Source organism: Gymnoscopelus braueri, assembly GCF_963280865.1.
Source record: "Gymnoscopelus braueri genome assembly, chromosome: 12".
Taxonomy (NCBI): Eukaryota; Metazoa; Chordata; class Actinopteri; order Myctophiformes; family Myctophidae; genus Gymnoscopelus; species Gymnoscopelus braueri.
The window spans coordinates 18,883,539-18,908,546 of NC_137614.1; the positions used below are offsets into that span (position 1 = coordinate 18,883,539).

General features: G+C 41.2%; 1 protein-coding gene across 1 annotated transcript; it reads right to left on the reverse strand.

Moving 5' to 3' along the window:
* Positions 1 to 446: 446 nt before the first annotated feature.
* On the reverse strand, positions 447 to 24,597 carry wrap73 (WD repeat containing, antisense to TP73). Its single transcript, XM_080443714.1, has 13 exons — positions 24,485 to 24,597; positions 22,825 to 22,918; positions 22,460 to 22,612; positions 21,246 to 21,362; positions 13,270 to 13,342; positions 9,341 to 9,444; positions 7,818 to 7,904; positions 7,015 to 7,149; positions 6,454 to 6,531; positions 3,841 to 3,943; positions 3,547 to 3,672; positions 1,496 to 1,687; positions 447 to 1,353 (listed from the first exon to the last, which is right to left on the reverse strand). Exons 2-13 carry the CDS (start codon positions 22,891 to 22,893, stop codon positions 1,241 to 1,243), a joined length of 1,350 nt encoding a protein of 449 aa, XP_080299840.1. The 5' UTR covers positions 22,894 to 22,918; positions 24,485 to 24,597; the 3' UTR covers positions 447 to 1,240.
* Positions 24,598 to 25,008: the final 411 nt, after the last annotated feature.

The window sequence follows — 25,008 nt, forward strand, 5'->3', positions numbered from 1 at the left end:
TCTTTGATTTAGTTAACGTCTTGTGTTTTGAGATGTTTTTCCCCATCGCTTGGTGTTTATTGTAAGGAGTTGAAAATAACTAAATCCAGTGTTTTTTTCTTTTTTAATATATATTTGTAGTACAGTAACCACAAAGAAATGCCTAGAGCATCTACACTGGCCTTTGCTAAAATGTACATTTGTGTGTTTGTACTGTCAGGGACTGTAAAAAGCATTGTTAAAAGTTGTCTCAGAGCAAGATGACGCCTTGTGGTCGACAGATGATTTCAATTTAGCTTTAAGTAACTGACAAATGAGTAAAGACTTAAACAAATGACTTGTGTGCAGTCCTCATTTACATTGTATTTGAAGTTGTGACCAGTATCAACCTGCATTACAGATGGGTGGAGGGTGCATAATTTCCATGATGACAGGATGTCATAAAAAGTCTATCTCCCGTTTTATCATGTATTGGACTTTTGGAATACAGCGTGTCCATAATGCCATCTTCAATCAGAATAGTCACTTCTTTAAAGGACCACCTTAATGGACAACATAATTTATAACAAAACATTTATTCAAAACTATTTTACTATTACATATTTACATTGCAATGCACAAAAATACTTTTGCCAACTAAGTGGTAAAATCATTAAAACATTGTAAACATGTCTTTACACAGTTTTGGGAAATTAAGTGCTTCAGTATGGATTCACAGAAAGCTAGTCTTATGACACGACTAGGTGGAGTGAAAAAGGAATGCATAGCAAAATGCCTCCTCTATAGGCTCTTGGGAAGTAAGTTGTTCTCATCTGTGTGAATCCCAATGACCCTAAAGCTTAAAAAAAACACCAAGCCGATGGTCGGCTAAAGACGGCAGCGGTCCTGAGTGTCGGGGGTAGCCTGCTTGGTGTGTGTGTATTCAGCTGTACTCACCTCACAGAAGCGGTCAGGAAAACCTATCATGGTGGTTGTGCAAATGAGAAGGCGACCAATCGGCACAAATCATATTCTTCTGTTGATTTTCTTTTAGTGTCCATTGCTACTGTGACCTGGCTGTTGTCTGTCTGTGTCCATTTTGGCTAAAAGTCTAATTAACACAACGATGGTCTATTATAAGGAAACAGTACTTTGGAAAACAGCATCAGAAAAAAACTATCTTTTTTATAAAGTCTTTGGGTCATCAGCAACAGACGGCCCAGGTCAGGAGGGCATCATCAGAGTTGCTAATCCAATTGTTCAGTGTGTGGATGTGTGTGTGTCACTGGTCCTCCTGGTCAGTATCCATGTAGCATAAACAAAGCTGATCTTTCCCAAGGAGAATCAAGGAGTCTCCACTGCTGTGCCAGCTTAGAGACTGGACCTGAAAACCACCTGGTAGGAAAGAGATATTGAGATTGCGGAAACCACAATATAAACACTTTTACAACCAATCTTGTCAAATAACAGCATTCATGTTACCAGATTAGTTTCATAAACTAAGCTTCATTGTTGAAGATTGATTATGTATCATTACCTTCAGTGGGGACTTGGACAGAGACACAGCCTGCCGGAGACCAGAGGTAGAGCTTGGAAGTTCCTGTACACAGGGCCAGCCGTGGGCGCCGAGGGTCCCACTGGAAGCAGCACACGGCTGAGGTCTGCTGCAGCACAGCCAGCAGGTTCAGCTTCTGCATGTCCCACACCCATACAGCACTGGCCATGCTGTCTGTCAGTGGTGTTGTTGGTGGTTGGATTGAGGACACACAGATAAGAAATAAGACACATTCATACGTTTCTCTGGATAAGGCTGTCTGTTAAATGCCTAAATTGTCATTGTAATTGGCACCAACAGCGGTATTCTGCTTCCACGTCCTGAGAAAGCGGCATGGTTCCATGCACTGCCTATGGTAAGGAGTGACCTCGCTGCAGCACGAGGTCGAGCCAACACAAAAGCTGTGCGAAAAGGTTGAGTAAAGATCAACCATTCTGCCGAGGTTTGCATCAACCAACCAAGTGCGCTGTGGTCATTGATTGATTGAATACTTTATTAGACAGAAATAAATTAAACAGAACGAGTACAGTCATAAACTTGGTCTAAAAGGATAACCCCAAAAAGTCCTGAGGACTTCGTTTCTATTGAGGTCCTATATAATAACACTGTAGGCGTGGACTAGGTGTACACTCTTAACCCATTGAGACCTGAAGTCGATTCTACATGTCTCCTAAATCTCAACAGTATTCTGAAAAAGCATATGTTTCTATATCAGTGTTGCGCAATCTTTTTCATGTCAAGGACCCCCAAAATGGTATGTATTTGGCCGCGGACCCCCATCAAAATATGTTGTTCCAGGGACCCCCCCAGAAGCAAAGATTTGAGTTAAAAATGTTCGCTTTAAAAATATATATATTCAAAGATTTGCACACATTTTCACGAATTTTCTAAAATAGCAGATCTACAAGATCGTAGCGCGGCACTCGGTGCCGCGCTATGAGCTTGTATATCTGCTATTTTTGAATAGCCCAAAGTGTAAAACAATGCTTTTTAGCTCAAATCTAAAAATGACACAGTTCCAGGTCTTAACACCTTTACCGCCGGGCCCGTAGTTCTACGGGCCGTTAAATCCAACGGTTAAGCGCCGAGCCCGTAGTCCTACGGGCTGCGGTCTTTTCGCGCATGCGCGGTCCGGGTGCACTTTCGGAATTTTTTTGATCCACTTCCGTTTCCGGTTTGATGACAGGAAATAGAATTATTTGGGATCCGGTTTCGACGATCACGCCCGCTCCCATTCTACAGACGAAACTGAAACTCAATTCTCTTCCTGTAGTTTTTTCTCCTCGCATTTCACTGTTTAACGTAATCCGCTCTAACTCAAACATGGATGCCCCGTTTGACACGTGGTTTTCACTGGGAGATACAAGGAGATCTCGCGGATGTAAACAGACCGTTCACGGCTCAATCTTAAGGATTTTAACAAGATCTATGGCGACATGAAAAAAACAAAAAAACAACAAAAACACCTTGGCACTGGTGAGTACATTATGAGATTAACCTCTGGCGGTGGATGTGTTAATGGGTTAAGTTGACGAGGATCTTTCAGATGTTTTGAACACACCCATTTAGCGGGAAAAACCACTACTGTTGTTGGACTGAATTGGGTGTTAGTCTATCACAACAAGAAATGGTAGCATTGTTGCTAAGGCAATTACGTTACAGTGGGATAAGGGAACACCAGCAGACAGTTTAAATCCCCAGATCAGAATGTCAGAGGGGGCTGGTAGAACCGCACTCTGGAGACACCACAAGACATTTCCCTGAACATACAGTATAACTTCAATGAGACCCAAACGCAACTAGATTCTGTAAATGATTAATTGTCGTAATTTCATTTCTTGGCTGTGTTTTTATACAGACGTTACAACTTCTGCAGTGACAGAGTGGATGCTTCTGTTCCCTGGAAGTCCAATGGGTTATTTGACCCATAATGGCAGAGGTGTTGAAGGGTTCACCAAAGAGAGCAAACAAGCTAGTAAAGCCTAATGTATACGCTGTTGTGTCAAGAAGTATGAATCAGGCGTAAGTCATACCGTTCTTGGTGGCCAGATAACGACTGTCCGAGCTGAAGGCCATGGTGGAGATACCGATCTTAGGGTTGGCTCGCTCAGGGTCCGGTTTAACCACTGGAATCTGGACGGGAGATGGACAGATCTCATCTAGAGAGAGTCCAAACGGAAGTATTTCAATTAGGCAATAAATTATTTAAACATTCTTTATTTAAGGTTTGCTATTGCTCTTAATGTGAACGTGCATTGTATTGCATTTTAATGTATGAAATGTGCTATATTGATGTCAGAAAAGTCCCTTTGTGGACAATGCCATACATTTACTCTGGGTACTGAAGAGAGTGCTGTTCATAGTGATGCTGTCAAGGGAAAGGTCTCGATTGGCTATGGCTGGCCTTCTCTCCACTTCCTTATACACCACCTGAAAACACAATCCACAAGTCAAACAAGTAAAAAACACTTACGCCTGATTCCATTCCCCAAAGCTCGGTCACTCGCTCACTCTCCTCGCTTCCTCCACTCGCGCCTAAGCCCCGCCCCTGCGAGGAGCCGAGGATTATTTGCAAGGACAGAGTGGCCGACCAGCTGGCCTCAAAGGATCGGACTGCACTTAGCGCATAATTTCAAAGCGACGGCAAATTCCGCGATCACTTATGACGTCTCACACAGCTGGATCACTGGAACACAGCCAACAGAGCCAACCGAGCCGATCATATAGCTTGTCATTGCCATGAAAATAATATATATGCATAGAATAATATGTAGAATAATACAGAATAGAATAGACAATTCATCAATGTGGATGGCCACATTGTTATCTTTATAGTTAACATTTTGTGCAAAGCCATTTATTCCTGAAATAGTGAACGAAGCGCCAGGATGAGCAAACTTACATTTATGAATTAAATCCTGACCCGTCCCTCTTTTTGCTCGTACAGTCCCCAGACCCCCCACCCCCCGCAGCAGTCCCGCACGGCACTGCTGCGTATAACAGCCACCGTATATTACAGAGTATGTCTGACTCTGAATTACATCATTCATGCAGGGTGGCCATACGTCCTCTTTTACCCGGACATATACTCTTTTGGGGGGCTGTCTGGGGGGGGGTTTATAAAATCCTTCAAATGTCCGGGGTTTTGAGAGTTTGGGTGATATCCTCCCCACTTCTGGGAAGAAGAAAAAAACTCAGACGATTTTGTGATTTTGCTTGATATTGTTTGATAGCGAAATAAATCATGACTGATAGACATGAAAGACCCTTCACAGCAAATAGATAATTTTAAAATTTAAGAATCGGTTCAGAATTGAATGAGTACGGCTATAGTTAAATAGCGTAAAGTGTCCTATTTTTGGGGAATTCAGAATATAGTCACCCTATATTCAGTCTATATATAAATACAATACATTATTTTAAACATAATCTTTGTCACAGTAATTTATAATAGTCCATGCACTGCATTGAGGCATGCACGGAGAGAAATGAACTATCAGCTTTTGAGACAGTATAAGTGTGCACAATATATTACAATGTATATAATTGTATTATACTTTATATCATACAAAGCAATAAAGCCAGTGGCTTGTTGCGTCTTTTCAGTTAATTTACACTGTGTGTGTGTGTGTGTGTGTGTGTGTGTGTGTGTGTGTGTGTGTGTGTGTGTGTGTGTGTGTGTGTGTGTGTGTGTGTGTGTGTGTGTGTGTGTGTGAGATGGGCAACGAGTGATCGGCGGGGGCAGCCGGTGTTTTCGGGGCATGGTTTCGGGTTTCAAGCATTGTTTGTGTGGCCACATGTGGAGGAGGACCATGTATACGTCACGGGAGAAGGGAAAAAACAAAAAAAACGTGTACACGTGATGCGGAAGTCTGCCGCGGAGGAGCTGACGAGAGTGGTCGAGCCTACACTTGATGTACACTCGCTAAATGCGGAAGTAGAGAGCCTCCTCGGCTCCTCCACTCGACTCCACTCGCCTCCTCCAAGAAGCAACTGAGTAATTGGAATTTAGCACATCCGGTTTGGAGTCGGAGTGACCGAGTGGGAGTGAGCGAGTGGCCGAGATTTTCGGGTTTGGAATCTGGCTTTAGAGAATGACTACATCAAATGAGTACATAAAATTCTTTGTCTTTGTGAATATTAATAAATAATAATAAACTTTATTTGTATAGCACCTTTCATGATATGAAATGCAGCTCAAAGTGCTTTACAGAGCAAGAATACAATTACAGTTACAACAAATTTGACAATAAGCAAAAAATAAAAGCAAAAGCATAAAAAAAACATTTGAATAATAGCAAAAAGGCAGTGAATCAGGCAATACAGTGAGGACATGGATAACAACACACAGATTAAAAAATCAACCAAAAAAATCAGCTAAAAGCAAGAGTGAAGAAGTAGGTATTGAGCTGTGCTTTAAAGCTATCGACAGAGGCTGCCTGTATTAGGTGATATGGGAGTTTATTCCACACTGTCGGTCCGTAGAAGCAGAATGCTGCTTCACCGTGTTTTTATAAGTCATTGTAGGCACCTCGAGCAGGTCAGCACTTGAAGACCTGAGGGGCCTAAATGGATGTTAGCTTTTGAATTTAAAGCTGTAATACATAACTTGTTTTAGTGAATAAAACATTATTTGGACCAATCTGTATAGCACAGTATGTTAATACAATAAAACTAGGGTGGTCACATCCTATATTAAAATTGGCTTAACCCATTCAAACCGGGAACGCATCTCTGTCATTAATTGTCATTTTTTATTTCTTTGGGCCATTAAAAAATAGCATGGCACAAAAGGGGAATGCCCATATATGGGCATATACTGATGACATCAGGGATCTCCATACATGGGCATATCAGTCAGATCGACGGTGCAACTTAGGTGTGAGGGCCGCGTAGTACTATAAAGTAGCTGACACGTCATGCATTACCATGATACTCACAGCTTTTGGGCTGCCAATGGTGGCTGCATGATCAAACTCTGTGATCCTCTTCCATGTTATGTGATTTAAGATGCGAACCTGCCAGGGGGGAATTACGATCATTATACTGCATAAAACATTGTAATGTTGGTTAAGTCCCATCGTAAATGTTCATGTGTATGACTTATTCATAAACCACATCCAGAACTGTTGTGCAGCCCTTTGAGGTGAGCATAAAATGTTTTGTGTAATATACAACTTGCTAATTTTCTGTACATCTCAGTAAAATAAAACTGTTTTCTTGACTCACATTGTCAAGGTTATCCTATTTCTCATATATTTATTTTTTTTCAGTGACAAGTTGTGGCTGTTGCTTTCAATGTTAGCTAAAACTTGGAGAATGAGGTGGCTCTTTATGTGTCCCACATTACAAACAAACTCCTTTTGGTCTTGTTGACAATGAATATGTAAGTTTTTAATTCTCATCAGCATAGAGACCTTTTCCCCATGGTGCCTTTTAGAAAGCCACCGTGTGCTGTGCATACAATGCCAAATACAGTCATCGTTGCAATGTGTCCTTACTTTTTCATCATAGCTGCCAATTGCCAGAAATTGGTTGCTGGGACTCCAGGCGACAGATTTAATTCCCAGTGACCACTCGTAGGCACTAAAGGTAGATAAAAGGCGACCGTCCAGAGAATACAACAACACCTTGTACTGTAGAAAAAAAGGGGGCGGGGGAGTGAGAGAGAGAGGGAGAAATGCAGCAAAAGGCAGATTCAAACTAAGGTCAACTGCGGCAAAGACTTAGCCATGACATGGTACAAACTACGCATGCTACCAGTTGATTGCTATCAGGTGAGTTACCGGACCGCCCCTAAACAGGGACGAGTAATATCATAATAATAGTAATATAGAAGCCCAGTTGGGAACCATTTTGCATTATATGATATATTACTGGCTGCACGACAGAGCATAACAGTGCAAAGTTACCAAGTAACAAGGTAAGCATCCTTGTCATGTTCACTTTAGTAGTCAGAAACGGGACAACAGAGCTGAGGAATACAGAGGATAACTGGCCATCTTTGACAGAAAGTAGGCAGATCACTTCAAGTTAGACAATATTCTTTGAATATTTTGATTGAACTGGCATACAGATTTTATAAAATATTGCTAAAAATATAAATAAATAAATATAATGCAATGTATTATTATATTGCTATTCATTTTATTAACATGTTATTTATTGATTATATAATTATGGTAATAATAATAATGATAATCAGATCATTTGGGTGATCAGAGGCCTAGGATTCTAATCTACAACAATTTTTATTATCATTTATCTATTGTGTATTGCTAGCCTTGTTGTAGAAAGGACTCACCTCTAGACAGCTGTCCCATACTGCCAACACACAGCCGTTAGGAGACCACTGCACTCCTGAAAGGTCCTGTGTCTCTGTCTCAAAGTGCTGGGATGAAGTGAAAAGTAGGTCATGTGAGGCGATACAATTACTCAAATACATGAAACAACAGTCTACTCTGTGTTTCAGTCTAAACACAAACACACCTTACTCCAACATAGTGGGATTTGTAGTTCAATCAATCAATACTCCTGAAACTTGGGAACTCAGCCCAAAGTTAGAAACCACAAGACCAGCACTCCAGTTGTCAACACCAGATGTAAGAATTACATTTATATTATACTAGCGCCATCTGTTCCGGAAATCATATTGATCCTAGTAGCAACATCAGCAGCAGCATGGCATCACAGATTAGAGGCTAGACAACACAAAACAGCTACAAATTTCCACTGATACTTTCTTTTTTACTAATTTGAACCTGTCATCCATCTTTTGGACATGCAAGCGAAAATATGCAAAAAACATTCAAAACTTTTCAAACAATCATTTATTAATTTTTATTGTGAAAATAGCGACGCAAAGCAGTGCAAGCTTGCAAATTGGCTATTTTCACACTGGACCGTCCGTCACACGACTTTGTATAAAATAAGGCTTAAGTGGATAAGAGGGAGCTTTGCGAAGCTCAAAACTAAAGAAACAACATGCTCAAAATGCCTCTGCCAAGTTTTTGTGATTCTCAAATGATCTCCAAGGGGAAATATGAGCTGCTGCTGCACAGGGAGGGTTCCTGGGGTTGGCTGGAATTCACCGCCTTGCTCAAGGACACTTCCTCAGCACACCTGTCACACTGTCATCTTCTGGTTACAGCAGGACAATATCTGAAGACAGACAAATAGAGTCTGCACACTGGATGATGCTCCCATGGATGTTTAATATTAGCCCCAAAGGTGATGTTCGTCAACTCTTCCTCAGGTGCTCGAAATGTCAACTTTGGTGGTAATTTAATAAATATCCATGGGAGCATGATCCACTGTGTGGACTTTATTTTCACATGTTCTTCTGTCCAGAAACTCATACTTTATCATTTGGATGTGCTTGCTTTTGTAAGCTTTTTACAGGATATCTCTAATTTCTCAGCATAGTGTGTGCTCAACTATCCTACTCCTTTTTGTACAAAAAGAACTGCTGTAAATGAAGACAGTGTGCGGGACTTTCATGTTTTCATGTACAAAAAGAACAAAACAACGATACAAATATACCAAAATAATTTCGAAAAGGACACAACAGAGACAAAAACAATCCTATGGGACAACAACATACTATGGGCACATCTCAGTGTCATGCCCAGCACTCTGACAATATACAATCTCTATACAGTCATGACAATGTTTGATTATGGTAGTGCTTTGTATATGCATTCTTCAGATGACTTCCCTGGTTAAATAAAGGTTAAAAAAGAAACAGAAAATAAGAAGTAGTAGGCCCCACCTGGCCCATACAATGGCTATTTTGAGTTCAGAGAATCATTCTTATCTCGTACTCACCCTGAGTAAGTGCCAGTCCTCGCACACAAACACACTGACGCAGTCTTTGCAGTCACGACGTTCGGCCAAAGCCATATAACAACCGTCCCTGCTGAAGTCCATGCCTGAAGTGGAAAGATGGTTCAGGAAATTGGCACATTTTAGAGACAACATATACAGACAAAAATCTGTTTTGGTTCATAACTGGTGTGATAATTAAAATCGCTCGCAAAAAACAGCATATGAATGGAAAAACGTAGGCATTAGTAGAGGCCCTGGCTAAGATATGTATGCACTTAATTTAGGAGAGAACATTTTGAGCACCTCAGAAAATCTGTAGCTCCAATGGTTTAGAAGATGGCGCCATTTTGGAAGTAACGCACAGGGTGTGGTCATTTAAAAATGGTATGGTCATTTCCGGGTATTTCGCCCCGGCTAGACAATTGGGCTTCGTCCACACGTACACAGGTATTTCTAAAAAAAAACGAAGCTTTTTCGTTTTTGATCCACGTCTACACAGCCCTGTTTTTAAAAATATCTCCGTCCACACGAAAACGTATTAAGACGGTAAAAACGCAGCTGTCATCGCGAGACTGTCTATTTACAGCCGGTCAACAACTGCAGTCTCGCGATGACAGACAAATATCTTATTTAAGTTTTCTTTGTAATGTTTGTCCAGCTGGCTCTCATTGAATTCAATGCATGCTCCTTTGCCTTCCAATGCGTAACGTAAGATTATCTCTCTCCTTAAAATAAGCATTGACGGATAAGATGGCAAATGTGTTTATAATCAGAATCAGAATCAGGTTTATTGTCACATCACAGGTTTACAAGGTAAAAAAGTGTGTGAAATTCGTTTTTGTACATCGTTCCCATATAAAGGTTTTTATTATTATTTTTATTATTATTATAGTTGTACTGTAGGCTACTCACTGTATGTCCCTAAACTAGCTGTGGCTGTTGCCAATATGAAATGAATAGGCCTAAATATTGAGCAAATACATGGCCCATTTATCACCTAAATGATATCAGACGCGATTTCTAGTTAGGTTAAATAGGCTACTGTATAGATAGGCTACTGTATAGATGGTTTACAGACAAACTACCATAGGCTAGTCTACTTCAGAATGACCAGAGACGCACGGCATCACCGGCTGGCTGATGCGCAGAGCTCCACCTGGAGCGCACACTGTTCCGCAACTCCACTCACTATTAAATGGCGATTATTGAATTATACAAACAATAAAAGAGGCTTACATACTGACAAAAATACATTGCGGCTTCATTGCTGGCATCTCACACCTGGCTGTAACTTTTGGTAAGCCTTTTCTGTCAAGAGCGCAAACCTTCCTACCTTATTGATTTCTTATTATAAAATGCTGATAGAATGCACACATCAGCTGTTGGGGTGCTGGGTTAAAAGAGGATCATGAAATAATCCACCTGGCTCTCATTGAATTCAATGCATGTGTCAGGGCTCTTTTGCCTCCCAGTGCGTAACGTAACGTCCCGTAAATGTCCCGTCATGAGAGATAGCCTGGCAAGGCTGTCATAATCTGAACGTTTATGGAGTGATTGGTGAATGCTTAAACATTAGCTGGTGTTTGGTGGGAGTTACCTATCTCCAATCTCCCGCTGAAGTCCTGTGGCCAAAAACCCACAACATGAAGAGCTCCTGCACTTATATCTGTTGTATCCTTAACCAATGTTGCATAGCCTATATCCTCAGAAGGACGTACTGTAGTAGGCTACTGTAGGGCAGGGTTGAGAGACCTCGCTCTCCCTCCATGGAAGTATTCCAGCTCGACTATGTTCATAGGTAATCGGCTATGTTCATAGGTATATGATAGGCCTATGGAGTCAACATACAATGAGGAATATTAAATAAATGATGTGGGCTATAGGCTAATTATACCTGCAGTACCACCAGCCTGCAGTACCACCAATGTGATGGTGTCACGGGCCAAGACACCATCACACCAGAATGAAATGTTTGGAGCAGGGGAGTCTGGTGCAACGCTCAGGTCCTGGACCTGGTGAGACGAAGGAGGAGCCCGGCCAGGAGACAACCCACAGAGCCTAGTCCCTCCACGTGCCAGAGCCTCCCCGAGTCCCGGCAGAGTATTTCCGGAGAAGCGGACTGAGTGGCCCTGTCTTGCCCTATAGGACTGACCGTGGGTAGCTACTGGGACGTAAGTCGGGGCTTGATCAACCCTGGCTGGGTCACCTGGGTGAGGGTGTATGTTGCGAGACCCGAAACATCCTATGACCCCAGGCTACAACACTGATGATACGTCCCAGGTGCATCCATGTGATGTTTTTCGTTATATTATTATATTATATTACTGTACTCCCACTGCACATGCTTATAATGTGGAAACCTCCGTTTATGTCGTCCAAACGACGACGCAAAAACAGCGTTTTTAAAATTCTACACTGTGGCCGGAGTTCTCAAAAAGATTTGTTTTCATGGGCCAAAAATGTGGACAACCCCCCCAAACGCATATAAAAAGCTACGTTTTTAAAAACATACCCGTGTACATGTGAACGGGGCCTTACTCACAGTTCCCAAGTTGTTCCTTGGGGTCACATTAGCCAAGAACAGTCGAGATATTCTCTCCTAAATTAAGTGCATACATATCTTAGCCTTATCTTAGGTCCTACACTAAATGGAGTTGTGAATTTGCCTGATTTGTATGCCTGTCTGCTCAGGATCTCAAAAAGCTATGAATTTGCATGAAATTTGTGGAAAGGGTTGTCATAGGGCAAGGAAGAACTGATTCACTTTTCACACTGAAATGGGGCATGGCAGGTGGACGTGACTTGCCAAAAGGTTCATAAGTTCTAAACAGATTCATGTAACACTATGAAAGTTTGAGGAAAGATTTGTCATGGGGCAAGGAAAAACAGATTATCTTTTACACTTTCCTGTTGTCTTGTGGGGTGTCAATGGACTCGGCTCAGAGCCACCGACTTGCTGGTCAAGCCACCAGGCCAAAGCCATTTCTGTTTCGATTTGTGAATGATAATTATACTAATGTACATATATACTAAATTATTTAATACAATATTCTACAACATAATATTTAAAGCATGCTGAAGTCTTGTAAAAAAAAATATATATTGGATTTCTAGTTTTGGTCTTGGAACCTGGATAATATGCATTGCAATTTCACAGTAATTCTGTTCTGGCAGTACCAATTCCAACAGTGTTAGATCAGTATTATTGTGTACCACTACCTACAATACTTCAGTATTATTGTGTACCGATTGATGATTTGTTTTTTTCTTTATTAAAGTGTCATGCTTCCAAAGGAAGCCCAGCCCATATGGACTTACAGGACACTATCCTCCACTACCTACAATACTTCTCCATACATATACACGTGTTGTTATAACCCTGAAACAGAAACTAACCGAGTTCCTCAGCATCAGGGCATCATGCCCGTTTTAAAGATCAGCTGCTATGCCTCTGAATTCAAACCGATTAGCCACTTTGAATGACAGGGCTCATAACCTTGTTGTCCATTGTGTCCCTCACGCAATGCTATTATCTGAGACTTTGGCCGCATCATCTCGGCAGCATGCGACTATCGCAGCTGTATTATTTATACGATCATTCTGGGGGTGTGTGGGTTACACAGGGGCACACTGCATGGTCAACAACGGGAGAGCCAGAGACAATCATTTCCCCTGGTTGCTGACAGGTCCGTTATGGAGAGCATGCCCCATTTACTGAAGAGGGTGCACAGCTGTCAGCAGAGGGCCTATAGTTGGGCCAGAGACTCAGGGTTGCTCCATAAAGGTCAAAGGATAGTATGTGATTCATGGGGAACGCTGAAGCAGTGCATTCAGCGCACTGGCCATGTCCCCAGGTACTCCTGGTAATGATGATAATAATATTAATACACACACACAAAGAAATAAAGACATGATCTCTGTGTACTCACCCTTGTGACATGCTTTGGGGTACTTGATGTAAGACACGGCTTTGGTGCATAGGGACCAGACAGTGATTCTCAGCTGTCAAGAGAGAGAAGAGGAAAAACAAACTGTAGCTCATCTCTCAGTGAAAGTATGCACGGGCTGGGGGTGGGGGGGCATAAATACTTCAAAGAACCACACGTAAAAGAGACATCTTTGATCCGGGATCGGCTTCTGATGGCTGCGCTCGTTTCACACGGTACTAGCATAGCCGTGGAACAACTGCATGGCCGTTTGGACCTGACACCCCTTCTCTCCATTGACATGAGATACATCAGTCTCTATGAGAGCTATTAAGCCCTTGGTGTCTCTGTAAGAGGAGCTTGATTCAGGCTGCGATATGATGAGTGTGGGGCATGGAGACTGGGTGTCAACAGTGGCCTATTAATAATAGCTCAATCAGCCAGGCTCCTAGCCTAATGAGGTCTCTGGATGTCACACAGAGGCCCAAGGACTCATCCATCAGCTCAGGCATATCTACAGGACATCACGGTGTGGGATACAGTGGTCCGACTCTAAATGATACCCTCTGAAACAACTGGCCGTAATGTCTGGAAAGAGTCCCATGTTCTCTGTGAGGGACGGGAAAGACTGTGTTGGATTCCATCCATGCCAAGATCAATACCTCATAGCAGGGCCTTGGGGGATACTGTCTGAATTACTGTGATTTCAAAGGGGAAGAACGCTCTAAAAACAACATGAAGGGGTCTCTTAGCAAGCTTATCAGCAAGACTAGTGTAATATCATGGACATTATGTGCCAAGACTGTATGAACTTGGCGCCTGAGACATGGTGATATACTGTATTGCACAAATAATAATGGTGCAATTTGATTTGTGTCGATTTTCGTTCCAACAATGAATCTCACTCAGCAATGCTAAAATGCTATGTTTATACAGTATAATAAAGTACAACAAAATAATTGTCACCCTCAAATCAAAATAATCACAATAACTTATCTTCATCATATCTAGCAATAAACAGATGTCATGTCATTGGTACTTCATCTTGTGTTAAAGTAGTGCATTAGATGGCACATCTTGCCTTTCCAATTCTGGATATGTTGGAGTAGTCACAAATAAGCATCCACCTGGACATACCTACCTGCAATAAAACTTAACCGTCTCATAAATGAGCGGAAGCAGCACTGCAGAATAACTGTCTGCACACATGGCATCCAGACAAAGAGGGCTCAAGTGTTAAAGCTCAGTTTTGAGCCAGTCAAGTGTCCATTGACCTCACTTGTAACTAGATTGATGCCAGTAGCAGTATGTGGCATCAAGCCAACAGCCTGATATATTCCCCATCCAGTCTCTAAAATAAAGTGCAGCAACTTACCCTTCAAGAAACAAGGAGACATGACAGTCTTCGGGACACGGTTACAACATTTGTGAGATATACTGTCTGGGTGTAGACAGAGAAACCGATAGGGTTTCTAGGGCTTTGAAACTCTTGCCAAGCGCAGCATCACACAATGTGCAGTATATATATATATATAATAATAAAATAGATGAAGAAAATAATAGGCATAGCCAAAGCAATGGTGAAATGGTAAATATAGATTACACCCCACTTAAGTTGTATTCATCAGGCATAATAACATACTGTATTGTGTAGGAGCCTTTAACCTTCTGCCCAGCCACCAACATGTAGAGTGAGCCCAGACCCGGGGCTTCCCAACACTTCTCAATAGAGCTAGTGTATCCAAGACACTTGGGATCAGATTTAGGTACAGTACATCATAGCCAAAGTGCAAAATGCACTTTTGAGTTTGTAGCAAAGGGATCTTGGAGGCACACAATACAACTACAAATGAATTTGGTCCATTTGCTCATAGGCTAAATGTATTAGGAGTCACAAAATTAACTCCTGAAAACAGCTGGCAGGACAGCGATTTGGTAGTACATTGAATGCCGCAGTTGGATGTAGGGAAACTAATGCACCGTAACAGCACATTCACCCGGGACAGGCATAACAATGTGGACTGTGGTATTGTAGATCTAGATGCCAGATATTGTGTAGGCTAGAGTTGCAAGATGCTTGACTATTTCCAGATGGGAACATTATGTGGTGGTGTGTAGGGTGGTGTGACAACAATCACCTCCAGCTAAACATTGGAAAGACCAAGGAGTTGGTGGTGGACTAACGGCAGAGCAAGAAGTTGTGGTTGTGGAGCTTGACCCACCATATGAGAGCCACTGTCTGGGATCGCCGACTCCAGCTTTGACTCTGGCACTGTCTGTTGTTTTGGATTACTGACTCTGACTTTGACTCTAGTGCACAACTGCACACGTACAGTAGTACTAAGAAGTTTACACTACAGAACCTTGTCAGATGACTGTTAAGGATAAATGCTGAGAGACTTACTTTCACTCATATATCGATTTGTTCAGTTGTTAGACTGTTGACAGACTGTACACATTTTCACTGTTGATAGACAGTACATATAATACCCGGATACTCACTGAGGCCTGTTAACAATGTACATACATATATTGATTCATATATTCAGTGGTGAGACTGCATATTTAAACTTATATATTGTATATTTACTATAGATTGTCACTGTGATATGTTACATATGTTAACCCATTCATTGTCAACAATGTCTTGTTTCAAAACCTAAGTCTGTTTTATTTAATCCATCTTATGTTGGGCCGTGCTCTGTTCACATGTTTCACTCTTACTGCTGTTGCTACTATGACACTTGAAGTTTCCCCCCAGGGATCAATAACAGTTTATGGTATCTTAGAATTTGCAGAAGTTTGGTTTAAAATAAACATTTCCTCTCACATCTAACTTTTGTAGGCCTGGTGAAACTTATTCCACTGGCTGAAGCTAACTAAATGCCTTCCATGTTGAGCTGCATTTAACAAGTCATAAAGATATGCAGCACACATAAAAACTGCCCAAAGCTATATCATGCAGCATGTCAGCTCCAAACACAGATCTCTGCTATGTTAGTGTGGTTCACAGCGCTTTGAACACAAATCAGAACAGTAGTCACTACAAGTAATCCAAATACCCATGGTGGACATGTACAGTAAGCCCACCACCACAATGTAAGGGGTGTTAAATGCATCACCCTCACAGTGTTACACAAGCCAATATAAAGTGTGTGGCTGTGTGCACACAGCCATCTTATGTGAATGTTAAGGGCTGTACACACCGGGGGCATGATGAATAAACAATACTCCAGTGAGTATTTTGCATTTAAAACTATTCATATAGTTGAGGTCTCATTCATACAGGTTGATGCCTTCATTCATAGTGACAAATCAACCCAGATCAGAATAAATATTGATGTACTCCATGACACAAAGAACAGTTTGAAAAGGGATACTTACGGGTGTATTAACTGCATTAATAAAATGCCCCAGGTGGGTATGGTCCTTTAAAGCTATGAAAACAACTAAACTAATCCTGTGTGCAAACCAAAATCACTATAGTGATTATTTTCAAACATCAATGCAAAGCCTCACAGACCAGGGTTGGCATTGCTTTTCAAATTCATTCTTAAACACATTCCCAACCATTTTGGCTTGGCTCTCGACTCTACCCTTACCTCCCTATATTTTACTCTTACTGCTGTTGCTGCAATGACACCTGACCTATCTTATTAAGATAACACTTTCACAATTCAAACATATTCAAGGCGTTTCAGCGCCTATATGAATCTGGACAGATACAACTGGAAACGATATGGTGAAAAACACAATGTGGACTTTCAGCAACCCTGTGGCATTATAGAGCCAGAACTGTGGACGTGTGAAGAAAATATGATAAACAAGGTTGTCAATAAATCTATTTTTTTTTGGTAATGAATGCTTAGGCCCTACTCTCGTTACAAAACTTAAGATTTTGAAATATGAAGAGTTAAGACAGCTGACAACCTTAAACCTTTCATCGTAGAGGGTCCAGACGGACATTTGAACTCGGCCACTGTCTGGCTGTCACCTAGCTGGGTTGAAGGGTCTACACTCCTGCTGGGTTCAGACATCCAGCTGTGTAGGCCCTGTAATTACACCTTCTAGCACGCTTCCTGGACATACCCCCTTGGACATGGCACCATGGCAACCACCATCAACACCGCTCAAACAAAAACAAGCGCACACTTCTTGGATGCCTTGAGCCGACTGCATGGGCAATGGGGTTGAGGGAGACAGAGGCCCGAAAGGCAGCGTAACCTTAAACTGGGTGGGGGGGTGTTGCGTAACTTGCGTTGGGAGAAATAGGTGGGAAATGATTCTCCATGTGGTGTGGCGCACTGTGGTATCTGAAGTTGGTAAAACTAGACTTTGGGTGAAGTACAGGGCAGAAATGTTGATTATATTCTTCGATTTGATTATTCTATCACTACTTTGATTAATTCGAAAATCAAAAAACAGGTCTAATTAGTTTTTTCTTTGCTATATCAATGAATCATTGCAGAAAATGTGTAATTGATTTATTTTATAATCGACTAAAACAATTAGTATGATTGACCAATTTTATACTTAGAAATAATAATAATTATATTGGATTCATTGGAACACAGGTAATTTTTTTCCATTTCCTGAAAACCGTTTTGTTATTTGGACATACAAGGATTTTGCCCAACAGTGATGATAACAGTTACTGTTGGTCGTTGATGTGTATGACATTTATTACTAGTACCAGAAGTTTACTTTTAGTGTTGTTTGTGATACACATAAAGACACATAATGAAATGGGCTAACATGCCAACATGTGTAACTTCCTCGCAAAGCGAGACAGAGTGCTTCACTGATGAGCAATGCTCAGTGCTGCTGCATGTACCCTGATAGTTACTGAAGTAGTTATCTTGGGAGAAGGGACTTTTGGGAGGGGGCAGGAAGTTCAGGAACGAGGTTCCTGCTGTCAAAGAGAAGGTCAAGTTTCCTGAGTACTTGAAAAGGTTTCTTGAGTTCCAGGAAATACTCCTGCAGTCAAAACAGGGCCATTGGTGCACAAATGCCTACATGCAGTAAGAAAAGAAGTACAAATTCACTCATATGCGTTCCGACACAAGTTCAGTGCTGTTAAGTTTCACAACGAGAATGCCACACAATTAAACACTCCCCAAAGCAGAGGGTTGTGGGCAACAGCTGATAAATAAGACCACTTGCAGCACCAGTTACGGACATCAAACCTGCAAGAAAATGTACCCATCAGCCATTCTTGTTGCACTCGTAGGCAAGTAGGAGAGAGAGCGGGTGAGTGTCTGTGTGATGCCACATAGGCCGTTCTGTCAGCAAAGGATTAGGCTCTAGGCATTCCACGTAGGAAGCCATCTCAAACCGATATAGCCCATTTCTCCTGTTACAGCCTCATGATTCTACCAAGGACCTGAAGCTTCTCGCCACCCAGACATAGGTATGGATGAGCTATTGTCCCGCGTCACAGTGCAGCAGCTGCCTCGCGTTCACAGTTTAGTCTGTTAGCGCCGCTGCCAACAATTCTATAGTACGTGTTAGCGAGGCTGCAAAGTCCCTGGCCAAGCATGCTATCGCTAACCCGATACCAACAATGTGAAAACCATTACAGTAGTATAAAGCTTGACACCGTCCTTGGCTAGAAATTTTCCACCCTCATTTTATCGCCACTCAGCTGGTAACAGTGGATTAGCGTGGATGTGTGGCGACATAGTGTGAGGCCCAAGGATATACGATGGGAATTCAAATAGCTGACTTTGGTTAAGTCTCACAGTATAGGCTAATATTTGGCGATGTATCTTTCTGTTAAATTCACACTATGGCAATATCCTAAATTGCAAGACAAATGCCATTTTCACATGTCGACTCTCAAGGCCACAGAAGTTTCATCTTGCCATAAAGATGGCTTTTGGAAGAAAAGAACAACCAGCAACTGTTGTGGCCACTACTGTAACTAACCCTCCTGAAAAACATCCACAGACATGCTCTTACTCTTACACACACACACACACACACACATGCACGCGCACACCCACAAAGAAACATTCAAACACATAGACAAACAGACACAGTCCACACCACAGGCAGCTGTCCCTAAACAAGTTAATATAGCAGGCTGTTTATGAGGGCTTGAAATTTAAGGCCGACATGGACACCCATCTGGCACAGCCTTAATGAAATCTTGGGTGAGGGTGAAGGTAAGGTCAGTGGGCCCCTTGGCAAGGAGTTAAGCATAGCCTCTAGTGCTACTGGTAAATTAGCTTCACACCCTCATTTGGGAAACAATGGTTTTGAAGAGCCCAAAACGTCATTTATTTAGGCTTACTTTTTTCATTATATTGACTGTAGGTGTTTGGGTTACTTTTTGATGGGACTGCACATCAGGTTAAAGAAATGTGTTGTGACAATGACGTATGCGAGAAAAAGCACTAACTTTGAGGTAAACAGAGGCTACGCTTAGCCTTTAAGACTATTTCACCAAGACCATGGTGAGTTAAGAAACGTTAACAATCAAATAATGAAAAAGTTGCTAATTATTCCTACATCACAATCTGAATAGTCCATTAAAGATGAAGGTGAATGAGCACCAATTATGTAGATTGCTACATTGAAAACAGTACATCTTGCTCACTGCTGCCATAGCAAATATGGGAGAAGTGTAAATTGAGGAGGGAACAAACAAACAACAAAGATTCAATTGAATCTAATCTAATTTCCTGTAGCCACACTACTCATGTAATTAATAATCATATAATAACAACAACAGGTAGACTTGCTATATCCCCTCTCTTCAAGACGCTGTCATCATAAGCCATACTGTATAATGTAGACGGATTCTCCCCTTGTGGAAGGAACCCGTTTTCTTTTTATGATGATGTAGACAGACACAAAGCAGACATGCCACAGACTTTTGCACTCTCTGCACCCTCCTCAGACCAGACACAGACACAGTTGTGCACTGACACCTGTCAAAAGAGTCTTGGAGTCAAGTTCAACGTGACAGACACGGCCCACCATGGCACGGTGCCCTGGTCATAATCCACATAGCGCTACCCCACACGTACCCTCCACCCAAAGACATTAGCAAGCAACACCACAGCACAGAGTGCAACAATAGGGGAAACAGAAGGTATTGAATAAACATGCGTCTTTGTTAAGGCTGCAGCTATCGATTATTTTCTTAGCAATTACTTTATCGATTACCTTTTTGATTAAGATCAGCTATTTTTGAAAATGTAATATTTTATCAAAATCGATTTTTTTTATTTATTGATTAAATTGATTACTTCCATTAACCGTTGCACCCCAAGTTTTTATTCAATGTCCACATTATATTCTGTAGAACGTCTGTGAATGAAACCACACAACAGATATAACAACATTCATTGCCTCCTGACTCTGGGGCTATTTTTGAGAAGCTAACCTGTGTCTAATCTATTTACTGGCTGGAACTCATACAGAGTGCAGCCATTCATGATAGTGCAATCATCTCTGTCGGTAGGACGGTGATGGATTCTCCACAGCAGTGGTGGTGAGGTTTCCAACGCTCATGCCATGCGTTTCAAGTTGAAAGCTCGATTTCACGGTCCCTGAAAACCTTTCAGTTAGCCACATTCAGCAACACCAAGTGACTAGTCAATCATCCTATATGCAAGACTGAATACTGTCAAATATAAAATCTATCATACATGACTCCCAAGCACGACACCAATGACATGCATCACTTGGATGGGGAAATACCAGAGTTACATGGGCAGGGCACGTACACATTGCGGCAGTGTTCAGGAGGTACTTGAGACCTGACAGGATGCTAACTGGCGGAACTATGAAACCAGACTGTATACATGTGGCAGGTGGGGGTGGGCGAGTGGGTGGTGGGGATTGAGGAAGGGTCTGGTATCTCTGTCTATTTTCAGGTCTCCCTTCCTTGCGGGCCAGCAACAGTTGACACCAGACAGTCATACATATAAACACACAGACAGACACAGACACAGTAACTTCACACTCACATGGAAGTCGGTGGTGTTGAGAATGTGACGGCCATCCGGGCTCCAGCGCGAGGCGACTAGTCCGATTGAGCCCTCGTCAATCTTACAGTGCCACTCGGGCTGCTCGAGAGACCACACCTGAAGACAGAGAGAGAGACAGAAAGAATTAGAGACAGGATAAAGGACAAACTTGAATTAATCAGACACCACGCTGTCCCTTTATCAACTGCATCTCAACAATTCATAAGCACTACCTGACAAACATCAGAAACCATGAAAGACTGGCGGTGGTTACCCCTTCAAAGGTAAGGCTTACGTGGTGATGTACTGATTGTGAAACTTTGTGAAGCTTTGTGACAAGACAAAATGTCAAGCAGTGTATCCCCAAATGCATTTCTATATAAATTAACAAATTACTTAATTATTATCATTTGGACATTTCTACAGTATTTATTTAATGAATGTTAACTCTTTAACTTTAACTTGAAATTACTTTGTTTTCATTTCTGTACTTCATTTGTGCAGTGGTAAAACGACAACAGAAAAACTGATCTGGCTACACTTTGGCCTAATAACGTATTCTTAATAATGTGTTCTGCTGTAACATGTGTGTGTGAATGGATGAATGTGAAGTACATTGTAAACTCACCTTATTTCTACAATCAACTAATGCAATTCCGAGCTCTTCAACAACTCCTCAATTAAACAAATTCCCTAACATTTATTCTAAAATCTATAGTTCCGGTCCATGATTCTGACTGTCTGAGTTCAGTTGTAAAATACTCCATAAACACACACCTAGGACCACATGTATCAGAATTACTCCGGTAACATCTTTATAATATTCACTGTAATGTTCCAATCATGCATTAACGGTCACAATTATGACAAGGTAAAGAGGACGGATTTTGTATTGTATTTGCAAGGTTTTACATATCACTATAAAACAAGACAGATATCGTGACACGTAGAATTTGGTACCTTTCATGCATTTGCACTGGGACTTCCTTGTCTGTACAGGCAGTTGCGAGGACTACTTTCTTGTAGAAATTATTTTAGTGAAATCTTTATTTTAATTTGGATATTGTCTATTATGTTCATGTTGCCATACTTGGTAACAGTTTCAGAAAAGCAATAGGCCATGGTTTACCGTGATTTTAGACTGGCTAAGTGGGTCGGAAGCACTCCGCTCCACGTTGTACTTCCTACGCGTCTTAGCCATGTCAGTATCCTACCTGCACCAGTCCTCTCTTGTACATAGCACACAGAATGAAGCGGGAGTCAGAGGACCACTCCATGTGGACCACTTGGTCCAGGCAGGTGTACAGGTGTAGGATCTGCAGAGTGGACACATCTCGTACAACCAGCCTGTACTGTACACAGGTACCCTGATGATGATAACAATAATATATTACAGTAATTCCATCAAAACAATATAAAAAATATTTGACATAGATAGATACACACACACACACACACACACACACACACACACACACACACACACACACACACACACACACACACACACATAAAATCTGTCAAATCTATTAGACTACACAGTCACAAAACTCGTATAAAGCCAAAGTAAACCACCTACCAAATATTTCCCATCTGGGGAAAAATGGCAAAGTTGGTTGGACTGCTTGAAAACTTCAGAGAAATTCATCTTGTCATGTGTATGTCTGCAGCTACTGTATTGCAAAGAAGACAGGGGGGGTTTAAACATGCAAATGAAGACAATGTGTAATGTACAGTAGCTAGCTATCACAGTCACTCTTCATAAAACATGCACATTTTCTAATTAAATAGTACAAAGCTTATTCCTTTAAGTTGCTAAGATCATAGACGTGTAGCCAGACATACTGTATGTATGTGGGACTTTCCCCTGCTCTCGTATCCTGACCGTTGGTGTAGTTTGCAAATACAAACACGAGATGGCGCCGCAAGACAAAGTTTGACATTTATTTTATGTGGATTGGGGATGTTGTGGACATTCTGAAAACATGCTAAATTAATGTAAATCTGTAGCCCACCAAAAGGTCAAGTTTTTAGTCTTTTCTTAAAAAAAGAAAGAAAACACTGGGCTTCCATTGCAACTACCCCTCTATGTAGTTAGTATGTACACTCCCTGTGGAAAACCTGGATACAAGGTTAATGTACACAACAAGTGAAATCAAGTATCTATTTAGCCCTGTCTGTCGCCCATATTAGCTAGCCTCCAATTCAATTCACTTTAACTTTCTATTTGTGAAAAAACACAGTGTAAATAATGTAAAGGCCTTTTACTTGTAGAGTATTTTTATATTGTGGTATTGCTACTTTTATCTGAGCACTTCTTCCAGTACTGATTAGTAATGTTAGCAGTGACATAATCACTAGAAGGTTTAACACCCGTTACCAAATTGCACTTGCACATAGGCAGGACGTTTGTACACAGGAGTGATTTATAACGCGTTCAATGTCAGAAATTTACCGGTGTTTTTTTTTAAAGAAAGACTTGACAGAGGCAAAGAGGATACTTGGTGAGTTTGTCGTCATTTAATACAACCAGATATAGGACTTTCCTGTGTCATGAATGGGCAGTTTTTTTTTAAATAGCACAATACCTCACGATTGAGCTTGTATGTATATAGGGCTGAAGTGGTTAATGTACGTTTTATAATAATAATTAAAATCTACAAAGTAAGTGCTAGCTAAAGTTTTCAAGTAGTAGTAGTAGTGGAGTAAAAGTATAATATCTGCCTCTGAGGTATAGTGGAGTAGAAGTAAAAGTATTGAAAATTGTAAATACTCCAGTAAAGTAAAAAAAAAATCCTCAAAATTGTGCTTAAGTACAGTACTTGAGTAAATGTACTTAGTAACTTTACACCATTGCCCAGTAATAGTAGTAATACAATCGTAGTAGCCTAGTATTGATGACATGACGAGACAAAGCCAACTTTACCCAAGCCAGACTCAATGTTAGCCTTGCTAGCTGGCGCGGCTACAAGTGCAAAAACACGACACAACATCTTCTTAACCATACCGTGATTCCAGTATATCCACTTGCTACGTCTACAGTTCAAATAAGGAGTGTAGTTAAAAACCAGAACACAGTCAGGCATATATACATACTACTATGTTGTCGGTGGTGGTCACTCCAGTTCATTCAAGCTAGCCAACGCTAGCAGTTGATCTAGCGTTAGTTGCATAGAGTTGGCTACCAAAGTTAACAAACTTCCTTACAAAAATGTAAATGTGAATCATGTCGTCTTTACCTATAACACGAGAGAACAAATACTCCAAAACGTCCTGTATTCACATGATGTTTCTAACGTTCAAGAAGTAATCAAGCAGTTGCCGTTTGGTTGAGTGAATGGCGACGTAAGCTGTTGGCCAATCAGCGTCCGAGTGCAAAGCCTCTGTCGCATCATGGGAAATGTAGTTCGATCTGTAGATGCGTAAACTTTGTAAAATCATATTAGGCACGTTTATGGTTTAGTTTTTATTTTACTGTGGTGGTGGAAGAAGTAGAGTACTCGGACTACATTTACTTACTTAAGTAAATGTAGCAAAACCACATTGTAGAAAGCCTGTTAAAAATGATCTATTCAAAGTTAAAGTAGGCTACAAAAGTATTAAATCTACTTTCTAACTGCAGAAAGATCAATTTCACAATCATATTATTGGATTGGATTGTAATTAATGTAATCACATGTTCATATTTCAGGCAGCTAGTGGGTAGGGATGATTTTAATTACTATACTGCTGGGTATAGCTTAATAATAGGCTACACCATCAT

Bases quoted from the DNA above. Each gene is read 5' to 3' on its own strand.
- wrap73 (XM_080443714.1), bottom strand. From the start codon at position 22,893: ATGAATTTCTCTGAAGTTTTCAAGCAGTCCAACCAACTTTGCCATTTT. The intron at 7,150-7,817 runs GTGAGTCCTTTC...TTTTTTCTACAG, and splicing joins TATGGGACAGCTGTCTAGAG to TACAAGGTGTTGTTGTATTC. The intron at 6,532-7,014 runs GTAAGGACACAT...CCCCCCTGGCAG, and splicing joins TTGGCAGCTATGATGAAAAA to GTTCGCATCTTAAATCACAT.